This window comes from Panulirus ornatus, chromosome 34, assembly GCF_036320965.1.
Source record: "Panulirus ornatus isolate Po-2019 chromosome 34, ASM3632096v1, whole genome shotgun sequence".
In the NCBI taxonomy this organism is placed as follows: domain Eukaryota; kingdom Metazoa; phylum Arthropoda; class Malacostraca; order Decapoda; family Palinuridae; genus Panulirus; species Panulirus ornatus.
The window spans coordinates 3791137-3810667 of NC_092257.1; the positions used below are offsets into that span (position 1 = coordinate 3791137).

General features: G+C 41.8%; 2 protein-coding genes across 5 annotated transcripts in view; one reads left to right on the forward strand and one right to left on the reverse strand.

The window, feature by feature from the left end:
• The window catches only part of LOC139759788 (integrin alpha-IIb-like), a 37418-nt gene extending 21277 nt beyond the window's left edge, over nt 1-16141 (reverse strand). Inside the window, exons 1-5 of one of the 4 annotated variants that reach the window (XM_071682251.1) lie at nt 15995-16141; nt 5429-5622; nt 2337-2544; nt 1201-1340; nt 300-403 (exon numbers count right to left, since the gene is read on the reverse strand). In XM_071682251.1, the coding sequence (XP_071538352.1) occupies nt 300-403; nt 1201-1340; nt 2337-2521 (429 nt within the window). In that variant the 5' untranslated portion in view covers nt 2522-2544; nt 5429-5622; nt 15995-16141. Of the gene's footprint in view, nt 1-299; nt 404-1200; nt 1341-2336; nt 2545-5428; nt 5623-15994 lie in introns of those variants that run through there. The other 3 variants (XM_071682250.1, XM_071682249.1, XM_071682248.1) reach the window with 3 other exon arrangements.
• LOC139759786 (integrin alpha-8-like) overlaps nt 11503-19531 on the forward strand; it is a 36508-nt gene continuing 28479 nt past the window's right edge. Inside the window, exon 1 of the mRNA XM_071682246.1 lies at nt 11503-11625. The gene's annotated coding sequence lies outside the window, so the exon portion shown is untranslated. The remainder of the gene's footprint in view (nt 11626-19531) is intronic.

Consider the following 19531-nt stretch of genomic DNA (forward strand, 5'->3'; position numbering starts at 1 on the left):
GCATGTCTGGCCATTAGATCCCCCATACACACGTGTACGATAACTATGTATGATTACATAAATCTATCTTGGATTCACTGAGCTGAACATCACTGTTACAGAACTTAGGTAGAGAAACGTTTGACAAATATCTAACACCCTCGATTAAAGAGATATTAATTTAACCTTCCAAGCAAAATAAGGAGAGACGCTCCGTAGCTAGCTAGGAATACGGTTACCACTATCAGAATATTGTCGCCTGATGTACAAGACAATCCACTGGTGGCAGTGGTCTAGGCTCAAACCAGTGCTGTACTCACGGCGAGGGAGGAGTTGGCCTTCTTAACCGTGGAGAGGGTATGGCCGAAGCCCATGCCGTACTTCGACATGGTGAGGCCCGCGTCCAGCGCTGCCTCGCTCTTGTCTGACGATGAGATAAGACGGTCGTCAGGTGACGCTAGAGGGCTTCAGAGTTGTGCAGGGTTGGAATATAAGTAGAAATGATCGAAAAGGAATTAAACAGATCATGAGATTCAATGAAGCGAAAGGGTCACGAGGAAGAGAAAAACAAGGTAATAAACCACTCTAGGGCTGCATTAGGAGAATTGGAATGCACTAAAGGTAGGTTGGTTGGTTGTCTGGGCACTGGGCTTATCAATTGCCAGGGTCATTAAGGCCGATAACGTAAGCTACATCCACCAACCGAAAGGCCTTTAACACTTTCTTCAGGTGTTGAAGATAATTCTAAGACCACATACACTATGCATGTGGTCCATCTTACGGTGAAGTGGAATAGATAAGAAACTAGTGGTGAATATGAAAAGAGGCTGAAAGCATAACCTATGAAAAAAAGAATATTAATCTCTTAACATCTACTCCATGTACCTCCTCTCTTACCACAGTACCAAAACCATGATTACATGATTACCTGGTGATTACCTGATTACCTGGTGATTCCATGAATACCTGAAAAGATTCATGTATCAGCCTCTCTCTGATTCCAATATCTTCAAGATCTTGATGCAGGATATTCAACCTTAATATATTCAAAAGACTTGTGTCTCCATGAGTCTCCATCTACATTAGGGTGTAAGAAATCTTCTTAGTCCGTCTCTTCATCACGTAAACCCCCGTGTGTTAAATACACGCCCGGATGTGCGTGTTCATAAATCTTACGTAAATTTCTCCTTAGTGATATTTGTATTTACGTTACAGACTTACCTTCTTGGGAGACCATTGGCAGGTTGGTCAAGGGGGGACAGATGGCATTATCCTTGATATCACACAGGTGGATGTTTCCCAAGGGAAGCTCCCCTCTCCCCGCGGTCGAGTTCTTACCCAATGGGGCGCCTATAACCACCCTGGGGAGAGGAAAGGATGAGAGCTATTATCACAGTTGGGGTGTGTGTGGGGTGAAGGGCAGAGGAATAGGTATTATTAACAGATGGGGAGATTAATTGTTTATTTTCGTAGGAATCATGAGTTTTGTGGGTTGGGGCTGAGGGGTTAAAGAGGTGAAAGGGGGATGGGGGTAACTGGGTGTGTTTACAAGGGGAGAGGGGTGCCAAGAAGGGAACTGTTTTAAGGCCAATTAGGGATTCACAGGAGGGCCAAGTAAGGATACATGGGTGTCCTGAGAGAGGATTTGTGGTAGCGGTTTGATCCCGAACGCTACCATCAGTGGGTTATGGAGGGTGAAGGAAAGACTGCGGGGAGAGTAAAACAGCGGGGAGACAAGGCGAGAATGCTAACTGTAGGCAACGGAGGGCGCTGTAGGGAGATGATATATGGGGAGAAGGAAGCCCTGGGAAAAAGATGACGCTAGGGAGAAGATATGGGGAGATAGGACAATGCTGGGGGGAAGAGGGATATCTGTGAGGAGGGGAGAGCGTTGGCAAAATTGATTTTTGGGGAGATTACTGCGAGGCTCTGCTGGGGAGTAGGGAATAATGAGAGGAACTGTGGGGAGATATGAGTGCTGGGGAGGACAAGGAGAAGTGAGATGGTCAGAAATGTAATATATGGGGAGAGATGAGTTCTGGGGAGGACGCATGTGGGGAGAAGAGAGTGCCGGGGAGGATATCTGCGGTGAGATGGAGAGCGCTGGGGAGAGGAAAATGTAGTGAGAGGCTAGTGTTGAAGAGGATCGTTTTGAGTGAAAGGAGTCCTGTGGAGAGTTGGTATAAGAAGTGAATATCTCTCTCTCTCTCTCTCTCTCTCTCTCTCTCTCTCTCTCTCTCTCTCTCTCTCTCTCTCTCTCTCTCTCTCTCTTCTCTCTCTCTCTCTCTCTCTCTCTCTCTCTCTCTCTCTCTCTCTCTCTCTCTCTCTCTCTCTCTCTCTCTCTCTCTCTCTCTCACCTCTTGCTGCCCTTCACGTCGGACCAGAGGGCGACACTGAAGCCGAAATGCGTCTGCAGAGGCCCAGTCCAGATCTTGGAGTAGTCTGGGGACAGGTTGAAACCCTGACTCGAGCGTGAGACACAGAGGATGAGAAGGACCAGCGCCCAAGGCCCCTTGGATGAGAGCGTCGCTGGGGCAGCCATAGCCAACGACCACAGCAATGTAGCTACGGTGAGAGAGGCAGGTATGATCATCTGTCTGTATCAGGGCACCTGACCTTCTACACATTGACCTGGTGTTTATAGAATGCCTTTTTTTTCACCCTATCTTGATAAGTCCTTTTCTCTACTTGTAAAGAAGGTGTTCCTTGTCTGTTCGTCTGTCTGTCTGTATCTGTCCCTGTCTAAAAGATTTATCAACCAGTCTTCTGACTCTGTCTATGGCCTATGTCTCTCTGTTGATAAGAGTGGAGCTGCTTGTCCTTTGTTGTTTTTATTTATCCGTCTACATACTTCCCCCAACCCACCACTCCCTCTGGCTCAACAGTTAGCAGATGGAAGAAGAATGAATATGAAGCCTTGACTTAATATACTTCCATGGAAATTTTATAGGAAAGTATGGAAAACTTAGAGGTCAAAGGTCAGACTTTCGCATCCAAAGGGCAAGCGAATAAGAAACATTTCTGCTTCCATTTCATGAGAGTACAGTGTTGCCAGATCTCCCCAAGGGGGAGGGTATGTTATGTCAAACATCTGGTAATTTGTCAAGCAACAGGGGGTCATGTCAAGCAGCTGGTGGCATGTGGCTTATATGGTGTCACGTCAAACACCTGGTGTCATGTCGACCAGCATATGTCGTACGGTTTATCTACTGTCACGTCAAGCCTGTGGTGTCATTTCGACCAGCTGGCATCATGTCAAACGTCTGATGTCATGTCAACCAGGTGGTGTTATGTCACATATCCAGTGCTATGCTGACCAGCAGATGTCATATGGATATTTGGTATCATGTCAGACATTTGGTATCATGTCGTACATTTAGGTTTCTCCTGATTACCAAGCGCCCATGTAGGTTATCTTGTGTTATAAGTCGTGTTAACGGAAATCAGGGGACGGGAAATCCAACCTCCTCTCCCCCACCTCCTCATGTTTATATCCTCAGCCACACGCTCACACTACACACACTCACACCATATACCCTCACACCATACACTCTCACACCACACACTCTCACACCACACACTCTCACACCACACTCTCTCACACCACACCCTCTCACACCACACACTCTCACACCACACACTCTCACACCACACTCTCTCACACAACATACTCTCACACCACACACTCAGTTTACACGCTCATGTCATTCTCACCCAGAGAGGGTGTCTTAAAGATCATTTTTCCTTTATGATAACCAAGATTGACCGACACTGGGGACAGAAAAAGAAATGGAGCTTACATATCATTGGATCCCACTCATAACAGACATTCTCATTGGTAGATTCACTCATGAATCTACTCCTCCTGGAGTCTACCAGCCAGAACACATGTCACTCGTAAAATTTTCCACCGTGATGAGCATTTAACTCATAATCCCACCACTCAGTGGATGCATTATACTCATGATGTTTCGCCCTGTTGAACACATGTTCTCGTGATTCTGTTACCCCGTGGGTACATGAGTTATATAATACTTGTTACCCTGTGGGTACATGAGTTATATAATACTTGGTCTTTTATATAGGTAAGCCTTATTCCTTGAGATGAACCTATCTTTTAAAAGCGCTAACCATAATGTTTCTTTTAAATCCCAGGCCACCCATGATATCTATGACTGGCGTGTCCATTTAAAATGAACGCGTCAAATGCTTGCGTTCTGTTTTTGGATGGAACGCAAGACCTCAATATTTTACACCTCGTATCACAAGCTTACACAATGTTGCTTTGAAAATTAATTTGAAAATAGGACGAAAAATGATGATCACGACTCCCTCAAAAGGTAAGTTTGAAATTGGAATTATAGAGACCTGAATTGTGCAAATTGGTGATTACAAATAGGTAATTGCGCATAGCCAGCAGGTGACCCATTAGTTTGTAGTGAAATTACATGCTGCAAAGAAATGATTTCTTTGCTATTTTGATTTCTGATTGGTCACTGGTAACTTAAATTTTCTTTTCTTCCATACTCGTTCGCCGTTTCCCGCGTTAGCGAGGTAGAGTCAAGAGCAGACGTAGAAATACATGTGAACTGCACTGAAACCATAGCTTCCTGTTCACAATCAGGCCTAACATACTTTTATATGGTCTACCCCGGCCGCTTCATATGCCCTGGTTCAGCCCATTGATAGAACGTCGACCCCTGTATACCTCATCGTTCCAATCTACTCCATACCGTGCACGCCACTCATCCTCCTGCATGTTCAGGGCCCAATTTTTCTCGATCCATCCTTCCATCTCCAATTTGGTCTCCCCCTTTTCCGTGTCCCCTCCATTTCTGACATATATATCTTTGTTAACCTTTCCTCACTCACTCTCTTCATTAGTTTCGACCATTTACATCACCCTCTCTTCAGCTCTTACAACTACACTCTTATTACCGCACCTATGTCTTACCCTTTTGTTACCTACTCCATCAAACCACCTCACACCATATGTTGTCCTCACACATTTCATTTCCATCACATCCACCCTCCTTTGCACATTCTTGTCTGTAGCCCATATTTGTAAAGTCCCATTTACTGTTGTTATCAAGGATTTTCATGAAAGGTAACAGTCTGCATTATTGGACAGCATCAACGGTCATTGTCAATCATTATCAAGAGTCATTTGGAAGAATCATTATACAATACCATTAATGAGACTAATTAAGCAGTATCATTATCATTAACCCTATCAGTGGATCGTTTAAAAGTATCATTACAATGGAATCAATATCATTAAGGTCAATATATAGGGTGATTCTAAGGTCTCACCATACAAGACTATTATTACATGGAAATCAACATCAAAAACATCTATAGAGAAGGTAATTATGAGGTCTCATTATACAAGGCCAATTAGGGACACTATTAGCATTAGTATGGAGTAATTTAAGATAATTATCTTTACCTGACAATGAGCTTAGGTGAGTGGAAGTATTGCGTGCATCACAGTATGAGAGAATATATGTCAAAAAAACTTCTCACTGAAACAATTCGGTGCACTTCACTGCATCAGAATTCTCGTCTCTGTAAACAATTGAACTTCTGCCATATTTTCACCTCAATTTTGCTTCAAGTAGGTCCACTTGGTACCACCTCAGTCTTTGACGAGAGAAAGAAAAAATATATAAAACACTGTCACTCGGGGAGAAGAAAACAGGAGCACAAACAGTTTTCTAAAATCCTCTTTAGGGAAAAAAAAGTCGTAACCCGATTAAGAAAAAAAAAAGAAACCCGCTTTCTGTTGCGCAAGTTTGGAATTAATTATAATTTCTTTTTTTTCCAGATTTCACTCGAGAGTACGCAAACTCTCACGCGTGTTAGGAGAGAGAGAGAGAGAGAGAGAGAGAGAGAGAGAGAGAGAGAGAGAGAGAGAGAGAGAGAGAGATCAACTAACACCACCTCTTCTATCCACTGAGGGAGCGACTGCCGACCACGCTGTCCGTGGTGGATGTATTTGGTTAAAAAAAAAAAAAAAAAGAAGAGAAAGATATGAACATCCCTTTATGACGTAAGGTGGAGTAGCCAATTGCCACTAGATCTTACCATCACCCAGCTATTCCCTATTAGTCTTCAGCGCATAATCCTTCGTCAGACCTTCCTAAACAATTGATGCTCACGTGCGACAATATAAACTACAAAACGTAGGACTAAGTTCCAAGTCAAGAGGATTAAGAATGAATTTGACAAGATGGCTCTCGTCCATATAGAATATCCACAGGAGGGGGAGCTTTTAAATTGTTGCATCGTTGTTTTAATCGGGGGTTTTATAGTATCGGGTTTAAATGTAGGGTCTCGAAGGTTTTAATGTAGGGTCTCGTAGGTTTAAATGTAGGGTCTCGAAGGTTTAGATGTAGGGCCACATAGGTTTAGATGTAGGGCCACATAGGTTTAGATGTAGGGTCTCGAAGGTTTAAATGAAGGGTTTCGAAGGTTTAAATGTAGGGTCTCGAAGGTTTCAATGTAGGGTCTCGAAGATCTAAATGTAGGGTCTCGTAGGCTTAGATGTAGGGTCATGTAGGGTTTATTGAGTTGGTTTAGAAACATCGTCTCACATCTTCGTACGGAGGGCGGGGTCATAGTGTTGGTATAGGTGTCTTGTGCCGCTGTGATGGGCAGTAATAAGACACAGAACATCATTACATAGATAATCGCAGTAGAGAAAAGCTTCGTATGCAAATTAGCTCCGGCGAGACAAACTTTGCCAATAACGTCTCAGATCTTGGCCAAGAAAGGGATTTATAACCTAAGTCTTCATTGTCTTTTTTGATTGTTTAACTTTAATAGTCTTGAGATGCTGTGTGTGTGTGTGTGTGTGTGTCTGTGTGTGTGTGTGTACGTATATGTGTATCTTGAGACTGAGGAGACTCTTCTGGTCATCGCAGTCATATATATGTAGTTCCTGCATATATATATATATATATATATATATATATATATATATATATATATATATATATATATATATATATATATATATATATATATATATTAGCTTCAGGCACACGTAAGTACACAAAAATACACATGTAATTATTCATCTGCGAGCATACACACAAACATATGTGTCTCCATGTGTGTAGCGACATATTCGCTTTAGAGAGAGATTTGTACGTTGTACATAATTCATACGAGCATATGTACGCAAAAGTACGGAAAAGTAGATAGACATGAATGGTTGAATGAAAGAGAAAATCATGTGAAGCGTAGGAGTTTTTGTACACACACACACACACACACACACACACACACACACACTCACACACACGCATTCACAAACACATACACACACACACAGGCATTTGTAAACACACACATATAGAGATAATATATACTGTGTACGTTGAAACATGTAAGCAATATTATGAAAATAATGACACATGTACGTAAATTTACGTTTCCACACACACACACACACACACACACACACACACATAATTCATTCTGGAAACGGACATATGTGTTCGATGAAGCGTGTACAGAGGTACACATATGTGATATACTTTACATATAGAAATATGTGGGAAGTGAGATGTTCCTGAATTTACAGAAATGAGGTTAATGAGAACAAATGCCTTTGTAAATGAGAGCAAATCATATATATCCTTAACAAGGTAAATATACTGTAGATAAATTCATTAATGTTTATATTCCGAGACTCGTCCCTGATTGGTGGAGCCTGAGGCACTCCCTCAGCTCCCATTGGTCGCAGCCGAACTGCTTCTATGCTAACGAGGGGGGGACAACTAACGACCTGGTTAGCGTAATTGGCTGTTTTGCGACTTCGTTAGCGAGGGGGTCAACCCGGTTGCTGGGACATACGAGCCAAATATTTACGTAGAAAGGCGATGTGTATAGATGCACGTCGAAGAAACCAAGTTCCTGGTGCATACATATGTATGTATATACATATGTATACAGTATACATACAGGAGTCTCCGTAGGGGTTCAAAGTCCCATTATTCACGGCACCAAATCATTTCTACGATCGTCCGCCCGATGATATGCCGACTCTCTCTCTCTCTCTCTCTCTCTCTCTCTCTCTCTCTCTCTCTCTCTCTCTCTCTCTCTCTCCGCCACCTTGGCTTTGGGCCACATCATCATTCGCGCGATATGATATCACAGACGCGAATTCTCCAGAGGCGCAGTGAGGTTTACGCCTAAGCTCTTGGTCTGCTTTTCGTACGCCAGTTCCACGCCCATGACTCGAACATACGCACGACATGATCACAAGGCGTTCACCACCTATAGTTGCATGGTCATCTTCGCCCTTGCAGACCGGTGCATGATGCGCCCGTGGCCAAAGACCGTCTGACTCACCTAAGCTCCGTGGTCTTGCCAGCTATCACGTCCACTCCCACGTGCCTCGAGGGGAGGGTTTCTAACCCCCCGTGTTCCCGCTGGTCTTAGTCGCTTTCTCCAACACGCAGGAGGGACAGAAATGTATCTTTCTTTGCTCTTTGTCCTCAGGGATAAGTAATGATAATGATGATAATGATAATGATAGTGGTAATTAGTTTTGGTTATGATGATAATAACAACAATAATAAAGTGATAATTAGAATAATGATAATGATGATTATGATACTACTACTACTACTACTACTACTACTACTACTACTAATGATAATGATAATAACAATAACAATGATAATGAATAATTTGTACGGTAAACAACACAGTACCAACAGTCGTTTTCTTTCATAACCACATAATGTTTGATGAATGACAACGCGTCTGTTTAGCTTCCTGAAGTTCCATTTACTGCTATAAACGTAGTGGAAAATGACCCGTAGATTAACATCACTAAAGTAGTGAGTCACGCTTTTGTGTCCCATTTTCTTTTTCCTACCATTTTAAAGCCTTCAAAGAACATGGAATGAGGAGATTATATAACGTAGAGGAAGTCCAGGAAATAATCAGAGGTGCCAACCTTGCCGACACAAGTGGAATTACATTATTTACATCGAAAGTTGAAGCAAATATTTTTTAATATTCTGTAGAGAGAAAACAGAAGAATTTTACAAAGTTAGGGAAAGTCTGTCTGATTTTACGCCTTCGTTTTCTTTCTCAGGAGATCCTGTGCTATTATTTCCAGGAAATTCTAGCGGAATTCTTGGAGGGTTTTGGTTGTGGAAATAGTTGGCAACAGTTTTGGTGCGGGTGTACTAAGGATTATCATGGGTTCCGTCCCTGTGGCAGGAGACACACACTGTTTTCGATGTGTGTTTCTTCTTCTTCTTCTTCTTCTTCTTCTTCTTCTTCTTCTTCTTCATCACCATCATCATCATCATCATCATCTTCTTCTTCTTCTTCTTCTTCTTCTTCTTCTTCTTCTTCTTCTTTTTCTTCTTCCTCTTCTTTTTCTTCTTCTTCTTCTTCTTCTTCTTCTTCTTCTTCTTTTTCATCTTCTTCATCACCATCATCACCTTCATCATCATCATCATCTTCTTCTTCTTCTTCTTCTTCTTCTTCTTCTTCTTCTTCTTCATCACCATCATCATCTTCATCATCATCATCATCTTCTTCTTCTTCTTCTTCTTCTTCTTCTTCTTCTTCTTCTTCTTCTTCTTCTTCTTCTTCTTCTTCTTCTTCTTCTTCGTCTTCTTCTTCTTCTTCCTCTTCTTTTTCTTCTTCTTCTTCTTCTTCTTCTTCTTTATCATCACATTATCATCGTCATCTTCTTCCTCTTCTTCTTCTTCATCATCATCATCATCACTATCATCATCATCTTCTTCTTCTTCTTCTCCTTCTTCTTCTTTCTGTATAATTCCTCATTTTGCATCAGACTGCCTTGAAACTTGATGGCCATATACCTTTTTTTTCTCTCTCTTTTTCGAAGACGGCTCGACGCTTTATTCCTTACGTCTTTCGCAGGATTTGATTGGGTCAATATTGAAACCCCAAAAACGTATATTTTGTGTTGCTGTTACAAACGCTTTCGATTACTTTAAAGGAAACAGTGGATATCGTTGCCCCGTTTGAAGACTTATGCAGTGAGGTTGATGAGTTTGTGATCTAGCATTTCTTTTTTTTTTTTTTGCCATAACTTTGCCATATTTCAACCAGTGTTCATAAACTGTGTCGTAAATATTCATCTTTACATGACCCATACAACTCAATATATCGAGATTAGAATTCGTCTGTCCGTGGTTAATCCTTAGGGGTATACGTTTACAAAAAGAAAATCCCAGTTTTATTTTCTTGTCCATTATTTGGGCCATATTTCAGCCAAGGCTTATGTAAATTAGCACAACGACATCTTACAACATATACCACATAATGTCCAAGACTGATATGTGGTAGCGACCATGCTCAATCTTCTGTTATGGTGATAATTTATCATATATCACAATACTTGCTACAAGGGCATTTATTCTAGTGTCAATATAACAGCAGAAGCAGATAAATGGTTTCCAACCATAGAATAATTAAATATAACTGGAATTTGGGCTGGTTTTAAGTTTCCATGGCTTTCGAAGGTTTCTTTTTTCAAAGCCTGTGCAGAGGGATTCCTTTGAGAATGATGGTCTTGTTATTATCCATATTCTTGATTACAAACAGAAACGTCGATAGATAAAGCATGAGTGATGATGCCAAGAGGAGACGAGAGAGCAACTTACCCTGGAAATGTCTTTTCAAAGACGTACATGGAACAACCAATTCTATTTAGTTAGGATTCTTTGCGAGGCCTCTGGTGAAGAGGATGACTCCATCTAGCTGGCGTGTTTTGCCATACCTGTGACAACAAATTAGTTCCATCTAGTCCCCGTTCGAATAGTGAAGAACCATTTCCATCTCGTTACTTTGCAAGGAAGTATAATGTGGGGATAGTTCCATCTAGTTACGGTCCTTTTACAAGAGGTAGACTGAGAAACTCCATCTAGTTAAGGTCCTGTATAAGACATATAGTAAGCAGCTAGTTTCAGGTTCCATCTAGTTAGCTCCCCTTTACGAGATGTAGATTGAGGGTCTCGTTCCATCTAGCTGGGGTTCAGTGCAAGACGTATACAGTGTGGAAACCAATTCCATCTCGTCGGATGCATTGCAAGACGAATAACGGAGAATCCTTTCCAAGCAATTAGATCCCCTTTGTGGATAATTCTTACATGTAAAGGTAACTGAATCTACCAAAAAAATAAAGCTTGCTTGCTTGTTTGGCTCACAACCCACGCTTTATCAGAGCAGTGAACTTTTGACCTTAATGTCTGACCTTTTGATCGGAGACGAACACCAGCGTTTGGGAGCAGCCAATCTTACGCAAGGCTTCCGCTAATGAAAGGCGGTGTTGGGCGCAAGACAGAGAGGCGTAGAGAAGCGTAGCGACATGTAGGGAAAGGAACTTTGAAATATAGGGAAATACTAATGTGATAAGTGAGCTGAAATCGCGTAGCGTATAACAGTGTTTGTATGTGCTTATGTTTACGTACTGTGGAAGAATTTTTTGTATGTGTCATTAGATGGATCGAGTGGTATGCTGAAGAAGATGAGGGGACTTTGCTGAAGCGATCGTATATGATTTTGCTGAGGGTACCAGCAGTACCTCAGTCTACTTCCTCGCTGTTCTGCTGAGGTGAACTGCTTTCTGTGGTCATAGAAGGAACTGTAAGTAGATAGGAATGCTTATGATAGGTGTCGGATAACAAGATTTCTACTTAATGATGATACTACTACTACCTCTACTACTACTACTACTGCTACTATTACTACTACCACTACTACTACTACTGCTACTACTACTACTACAACTATTACTTCTACTACTACTACTACAACTACTAATGATAAATGATAATATTGATAATAATGATAATGATAATAGCTATAATCGTAATGATAGTAACAGTGACAATAATAACGATGATGATGATTATGATGAACGATAATGATCATGATGATGATAAAGGCAATAATGATAGGTATCACTTTGATCATTTGTTATGCCATTTATGCGGAAGTAATGACATGATAAGAGATGAGGGCCGACTGTTTGACATGAGTCTCACCAACCTCATGTCACCGAAGAGAAAATCATGATATATACAGCTATACTTTTTCAGGGATTCTGTCTCGTTCTGTCTCGTCTCTCTCTCTTCTTTTAAAGGCTCCTTCCCACCCACGGTCTCAACCATATCATTTTGACATAAGAGTGTTGAAGTGATGGCCGGAACTATCCCACACCCTCTGTGTCAGTGGGGTGTAGACACCAACCATAACACTGAACAAAACCCCTTGGAAACATGGTCCACATGCAGGGTCATCCCGCCATCAATGAGACTCACACACGAATGGTAAAACTGCAGTGGAGTTTGGACGTTTCGTGAGGTTTTCTTTCCACGAAGGTTCAAGAGGCGTTCGTGAGTGCGTGACGCTGCTGGGATCTTGTCGGCTAATTAATTCTGACTAAGAAGCGAGTCGAGACGGTATGAGGGCTCGAACGCTCTCCTAGGATGTGGCATGGTTGTCTATTGTGCTGGTTATGGGTGGGGAGAATGTTGTGGGGTGTGGGGAGGATGTTGTGGGGTGTGGGGAGGATGTTATGAGGTATGGTGGAGAGAATATTGTGGGGTGTGGGGAAGGTGTTATGAGATATGGTGAGGAGAATGTTGTGGGTGTGGGGGGATGTTGTGTGGTATGGTGGGGGGAATGTGGTGGGGAGGGTGTTATGAGATATGGTGGGGAGAATGCTGTGGGTTGTGGGAGGGTGTTATGAGGTATGGTGTGGAGGATATTTTGGGGTGTGGGAGGGTGCTATGAGGTATGGTGGGGAGAATACTGTGGGGTGTGGGGACGATGTTATCAGGTATGGTGGGGCGAATATTGTGGGGTGTGGGGACGATATTATTGGGTATGGTGGGGAGAATATTGTGGGGTGTGGGGAGGATGTTACGATGTTTGGTGGGGAAGGGTCTTATGGCGTCAGTGATCAAGGAGAACGGGCAGACCAAATTGGACACGGAAGGATGGAGTGAAAAGATTTTGAGTGAATGGGGCCTGAACATACAGGAGGGTGAGAGACATGCACGGGATAGAGTGAACTGAAACGATGTGGTATACAGGGGTCGACGTGCTATCAGTCGATTGAACCAGGGCGTGTGAAGCGTTCGGGGTAAACCAATGGAAGGTCTGTGGGGCCTCAATGTGGATAGGGAACTGTGGTTTCGGTGCATTATACAAGACAGCTAGAGGCTGAGTGTGAACAGATGAGGCCTTTCTTAGTCTGTTAATGGCGCTACCTTGCTAATGCAAGAAACGGCGTTCAAGAAATAAAAACCTGATACAATTGAAGGTTGAGACTGAACAACGCAAGTGTAAACACTTCCCCCGTAACACAAAAATGGTAATCACACACACACACACACACACACACACACACACACACACACACACACACACACACACACATACACACACACACACACTTACGTTTTTCCTTTTAAAGTCCAGTGAAACAGCCTCTTCCCTTGAAGCCTTATGTGTATGCAAATTGAAGGAAGGCTTGAAGAGTGAGAAAGACCCGTATTATATCATGAAATTCTTAGCAAGAAGTAAAAAATGAGATCATTTAACCTAAATTGAATTAGGGAAAATCACTTTTTGTAAATGTCGTCACCCATTTACCTTTTCGAGTAAATGAATCAAGATTGTTTGTCATTTACAGAAATACTTTTCCGAAGGTCGTATAGAGTCGTGTAAGGGGCATTTGAACCCACTTCAAAGGGTTGAATACTGTTGAATAGATTGCGTCGGTCGATATGAAATGGTTTCTGGATAACACAACACGATAGTGAGTGTATTTGCCCAAGATATGAAGCTTGAGACACGTCCATGAAACCAGTCATTCATATCTACATGTTTTCTGTCCGTGTTCAAGTGATGAAGTGGCAAAAGACAGCCAAAGATGATACTGTCTATCTGTTCAACCAGACTGCCAACCAAATGCTGTCCAGCCAATCAACCAGACCACCAACCAAAGACGACCAACCTCACCAGACCACCCAAACCAGACAGCCAAACAATTACCTGCCAAGATTAGGAAGACAACCAATAAATTATTTACATTACCATCCAACTACTCTACCCCGGACACGTTTCTAGTCAACACCACGCCCATTCACTCTCCCATCCACTCCCACTCAACTACCCAGTTGGGTGATCACCCACTACTTTCCCCCACTTCCTCCTCCACCACCAACTCCACAATTCAAGCTATCAGACACCAGACTACCACCATGTACCACAGTCCCTAACTTTTCTCCCCCGCCCCCTACCGTAAGAAACAAGGAACCCCCTCTCTCCCCCCTTGTAATGGCTAAGACAAATGGACGAGTTGAGGGAGAATGGCCCCAGAGAAATGGAAAACGAAGCATCTATCTCTAAGTAATTCCGGTAAGTGCAACATGGCAACTCTCTTTTTCATTAAGGTTCTCCCACAAATACATCACGGAGTCTTTAAGGATTTACTGTATCTCTTGTATTAAATCTTTACAGTTTTAGGTTGAATTTAAACGTATTCTAAAGATTAGCTTAATTTCTTTTCTTTTTAAAGATTAGAGACAATTTTGTATTAAGTCTTTTGATATTTTAGATTCATGTTTCAATGTCCTAAAGAAATCTGTCATTCGTATTTTAACTCCGCAAAACTCCACAAAAAGAGAGAGAGAGAGAGAGAGAGAGAGAGAGAGAGAGAGAGAGAGAGAGAGAGAGAGAGAGAGAGAGAGAGAGATGACGACGCAAAGGGAGATTTGTCAGCCCACAGCGAAGCAGTTGATGTAAAGACGTGTGCGTTAAGAGGATTTAGCGCGGGGCCAGACATTCCCCATGTGGTGTGGCGACAAAGTCGTCACCCAACCATTCCCCACCACCACCACCTCCACCATCTCCACCACCTCCACCATCTCCACCACCACCACCTCCACCATCTCCACCATCTCCACCTCCACCACCTCCACCATCTCCACCTCCACCACAATCCGAAAATCACCACTTCATAATAAGGCTTTTGTCCACCCTGTCTACCATCTGTCTATATATATATATATATATATATATATATATATATATATATATATATATATATATATATATATATATATATATATATATATATGGTACATATAAACGCGCACTTTCATAGAATACAGAATACCCTCGATCAGCATGATTCGAACCCATGTCCTTATGGGTGGTAGTCCGAAATGCTACCGTTTGGCTAAGATCGCCCTTTATAAGGAAATGACTATTCGATTACAAGTAATCGAGTACCCTTCGCCTCACATCCAGGAGCAACGGGGTCTACACCGGTCATATTCCATCAAACTCACAAAACCAACAGTTAGCATTTAACAGAACCTCACTGTACGAACACGGAGGCATATGAACACGACAATAGTGCATATGAGAGCACACTTTTATAGAACATTATTATCGAGATCATATTCCTCCACGTTTGTGCAGTTAGGTTAGCTGCTGGTAATGTCAGCCTGCTGGGATTTGACCAGTCTAGACCCCATTGCTCATCTATCCGAGACGAGGAGTATTCGATGGTGGCGCCAAATAGATAGAGGTGGGCGAGTGTGAGTATGTGCATATGTATATGGCTGTGTATGCGCATGTGTATGCATTGCTTATGTGTTATTGTTGATGTGTATATGTATATGTATGTACATGTACGTGTATGGGGAGTGCATGTATATGTGCGTGTATATGAGTGGATGGGTCTTTCTTCGTTTGCTTTCTGGCGCTACCTCGCTGATGCGGGACACACATATATATATGTATATATATATATATATATATATATATATATATATATATATATATATATATATATATATATATATATATATATATATATATATATATATATATATATACGAGCAAAGTGCATACATAGTATAATGATCAGACTACACCTCTGTTGTGAGACACTCATTTTGTTCTCTCCGTGTCCATAAAGCAACAGAATACTCACACGATTATGAGAAAGAGAGAGAGAGAGCGAGAGAGAATCCTCACTCCCCTCACACCACTGAGCAACACTCACTTCTCAGGGAGAGTCCTCCCACTCTCCCTCACTGATACAGAGACACACTCACACTCTCACGACCTAGCGGATACTGAGGGGCATTTCGTGACTCGAGCCACCTAAAGTGTATTTTCATGTTTGAGGATCTGCTCTGATGCTCATCTTAGCGCACACACACACACACACACACACACACACACACACACACACACACACACACACACACACACACACACACACACACACACCCATAAATATGATGTATTCATGTCTTTATCACCTCTTTCTAATTACGTTCTTTCATTAATTATGAACGTCAATTTCATATGATTTATCACCTTGTTCCCCCTCTGATTACTTTGAGGTGTATATTAAAGGGAATTATTGGAACTCAGAGGTTTTTACGTATGCCTTTCTATACGGCGCGTTACCGAATAAAATGAGACAAGAAAAAGGCCAAGAAAATTCTAAGCCAAGGATGTCTGTCACGTCTTCCTCAGGCGTTAAGCACACACGATTCTGGTCTTAAAGGCATCAGCACGTATCTTAGTGTAAGACGTATGAACAAGAAATACATGAAGAATATTATATATTTTGCTGATTCTGTTGCTGTCTGTGGTCAGATTACATCTTTCTTCACACACACATATATTCTCGCGGTCAAGATATACATTTCTATTTTTTTGTTGTGCTGTATTTTGTTACTGATAAAAAGATAATGCATGACTGTTTGCATCATCTATATGAAGAGACTGATAGATGACAGATGAAATGTGAAATGGAGATATTGACATGTAGGTATGAGGATAGATGATAGGACAAGATGCGAAGGCAGAGGAACTGGCGAGGATAGATAAAGTGATGAATGAGGGAACAGAGGCGAAAGTTGAGGGATTTGAGCGGGAGAGAGAGAGAGAGAGAGAGAGAGAGAGAGAGAGAGAGAGAGAGAGAGAGAGAGAGAGAGAGAGAGAGAGAGAGAGAGAGAGAGAGAGAGAGAGAGAGAGAGAGAGAGAGAGAGAGAGAGAGAGAGAGAGAGAGAGAGAGGCAACGATCATGCCCAAAGAGTCCTTTGATCTGTATGGCGAAATGCGTTATTAACTGTAACTTGCAAGAGTAACTGATTACCAAAATCATGCTTTATATATAGATTATACTGACTGTAATGTAAGTTGATTCAAAACATTTGCTCCTGGCATCTGCTGTTAACTGTAATGTCCACCATTACTCAAATACCAGCTTATATATATTGACTGATGACTGAACTGTGTAAGTGTGATTGTACAGCTTCTGAAATCACACTTGAGTGTTAAGTGTGATTTCAGATGTTAACTATTTGAATGAAATGTTTTGACCAACACATGAACTGGGATGATATTTCTAGCTGACTATAATGAGGCATGTTAATGTTCTCGTCACTGGAATATTCATGTCTAACCAACAGCATGTGACTTTACCATATAACTAAAGATTCTAAGTTTCCATTTGAAGTTGGAGGACCACTGGAAGGTAAGGGAGATTGTAACAGTCATTTCTTTCCATTATGGCTATAGTTGGTAAGGTCCTTTTGATGTCCAGGACAATACTCATATCATTTTTTTCCCATAAAGATCCTTTGGCCAGTTACAAAGAAGTTCGTAATAGAAAATACCTGGATAGCACTACAAGAATTCTTATTTCCTGGAACTCCTCCAGAGCTCTCATCTCATAGAGCTCCTCGAGAGCTCTTATTTCCTGGAACTCCTCCAGAACTCTCATCTCATAGAACTCCTCGAGGGTTCTTATATCCTGGGACTCCTCCAGAACTCTCATCTCATAGAACTCCTCGAGAGCTCTTATTTTCTGGAACTCCTCCAGAACTCTCATCTCACAGAGCTCCTCGAGAGCTCTTATTTCCTGGAACCCCTCCAGAACTCTCATCTCATAGAACCCCTCAAGAGTTCTTAGTTCCTGGAACTCATCCAAAGCTCTTATTTCCTAAAACTCTTCCAGAGCTCTTCTTAAATGCAACTCCTCCAGAGTGATCCTTTTATGGAGCTGCTCCAGAGCTCCTTTTTTCTGGAACTGTTCCAGAGATCTCCTCGCCTAACCTCTTCCTTCCTGGTGTTCATGGCCAATGAGCCTCTCTGCTACAGCCCACTGGAGCTTGTGTTGCAGACACTACAAAATACAGTGTAAAGCATCTTTGATTCTACAACTTTTCTCTCTCAGTTATTTTTTTCCTCCTCTCTAGAAGTTCGCTCCCTCCCTGTCCTAAGCTTTCTCCTGGAACGTCACCCAATCTAGATAGTCTCCCTTGAAATTTTATTTCTTGCAGGAAATCCTTTCACTTGACATTTTTTTCCTTCTGAACTGTTCCCCTTTGGAAGATTCCTGACTGAAGAAGCTTTCTTATGAAGCCTATTTCTTCCTGGAGTTCTTTCCAATCAAACTATTCCCACTTGAAAGTTATACTTCTTGAAACCCATTTGCTATAAAGCTATTTCCATTGAGATATCTTTCCTCTCTGAAGCATTTGATTCGTGGAACGAATTTCCCCTATAATTCTTCCTTCCTTCCTTTCGATCTATCTCCGTTCAACAACTTCCCATGAGACACTCTTCCCAACTGGAAATGGGAGACTTTCCAGGACTAACCCAACGTTTTCTCAAAAGAAGGAAGTAGAACTCACGTTCGGGACAAATTGGTGTCCAAGGCCGATATATCTTCATGACAAGAGCCACCGGAACATACATGGAACTAACACTGAGTCAGACAATATGGAATTGTTCTCTCTGGATCCTAGAACTCCTCCTTCAAGATAAGGACTTGATGGAACTAACTGCGGGAGTAGTGTTCCCTGGATCCTGGAACGCTATCCTACCAAAGAGTCACTGGAGCACTCATGAAATTCACTGCGGGACTCCAGTCAGATAATATGGAATTATTCTTCCTGGATCCTGGAACTCTATTGTCCCTAAGAGCCACTGAAAGGTACATGGAACTAACCACGGGACTCCAGTCAGACACTGTTGAAGTGTTCTCCCTGGATCCTGGAACTGTTACCTCTTGAAGAATACTTTTGCTTAAACATCTCCTCATAGAATTCCTGCATCCTGGAAATGTTTCCCTTTGGATAAATCTGCTCCCTTTTGTAACTGTACTTTCTAAGATGGACCCTTTGGAACACTTACCCTATTAACCTATTCACTCCTGAGATGAATTACTTTTAAGAACAATTTCCTCCATGATTCCTTACCTCTTTGTCACGCTGCCCCTCCGAAGACTTGACGATACTGATGAAAAAAAGAACAAAAGAGAAAAATGAAATGAAAAAAGAAAACGTTCATTGACATCAAAGGTGACGTAGACTGTCATTAGAAGACTTCAAACTACAGGGTTACTTTATAATGTTCTGAACCAAGTGACAAATGATTAAATTACATTCTTTTTTTATTTCTTCTTTTACTTTCATGCTTTTTCTTCATCTATGAAGATCAAGAAAAA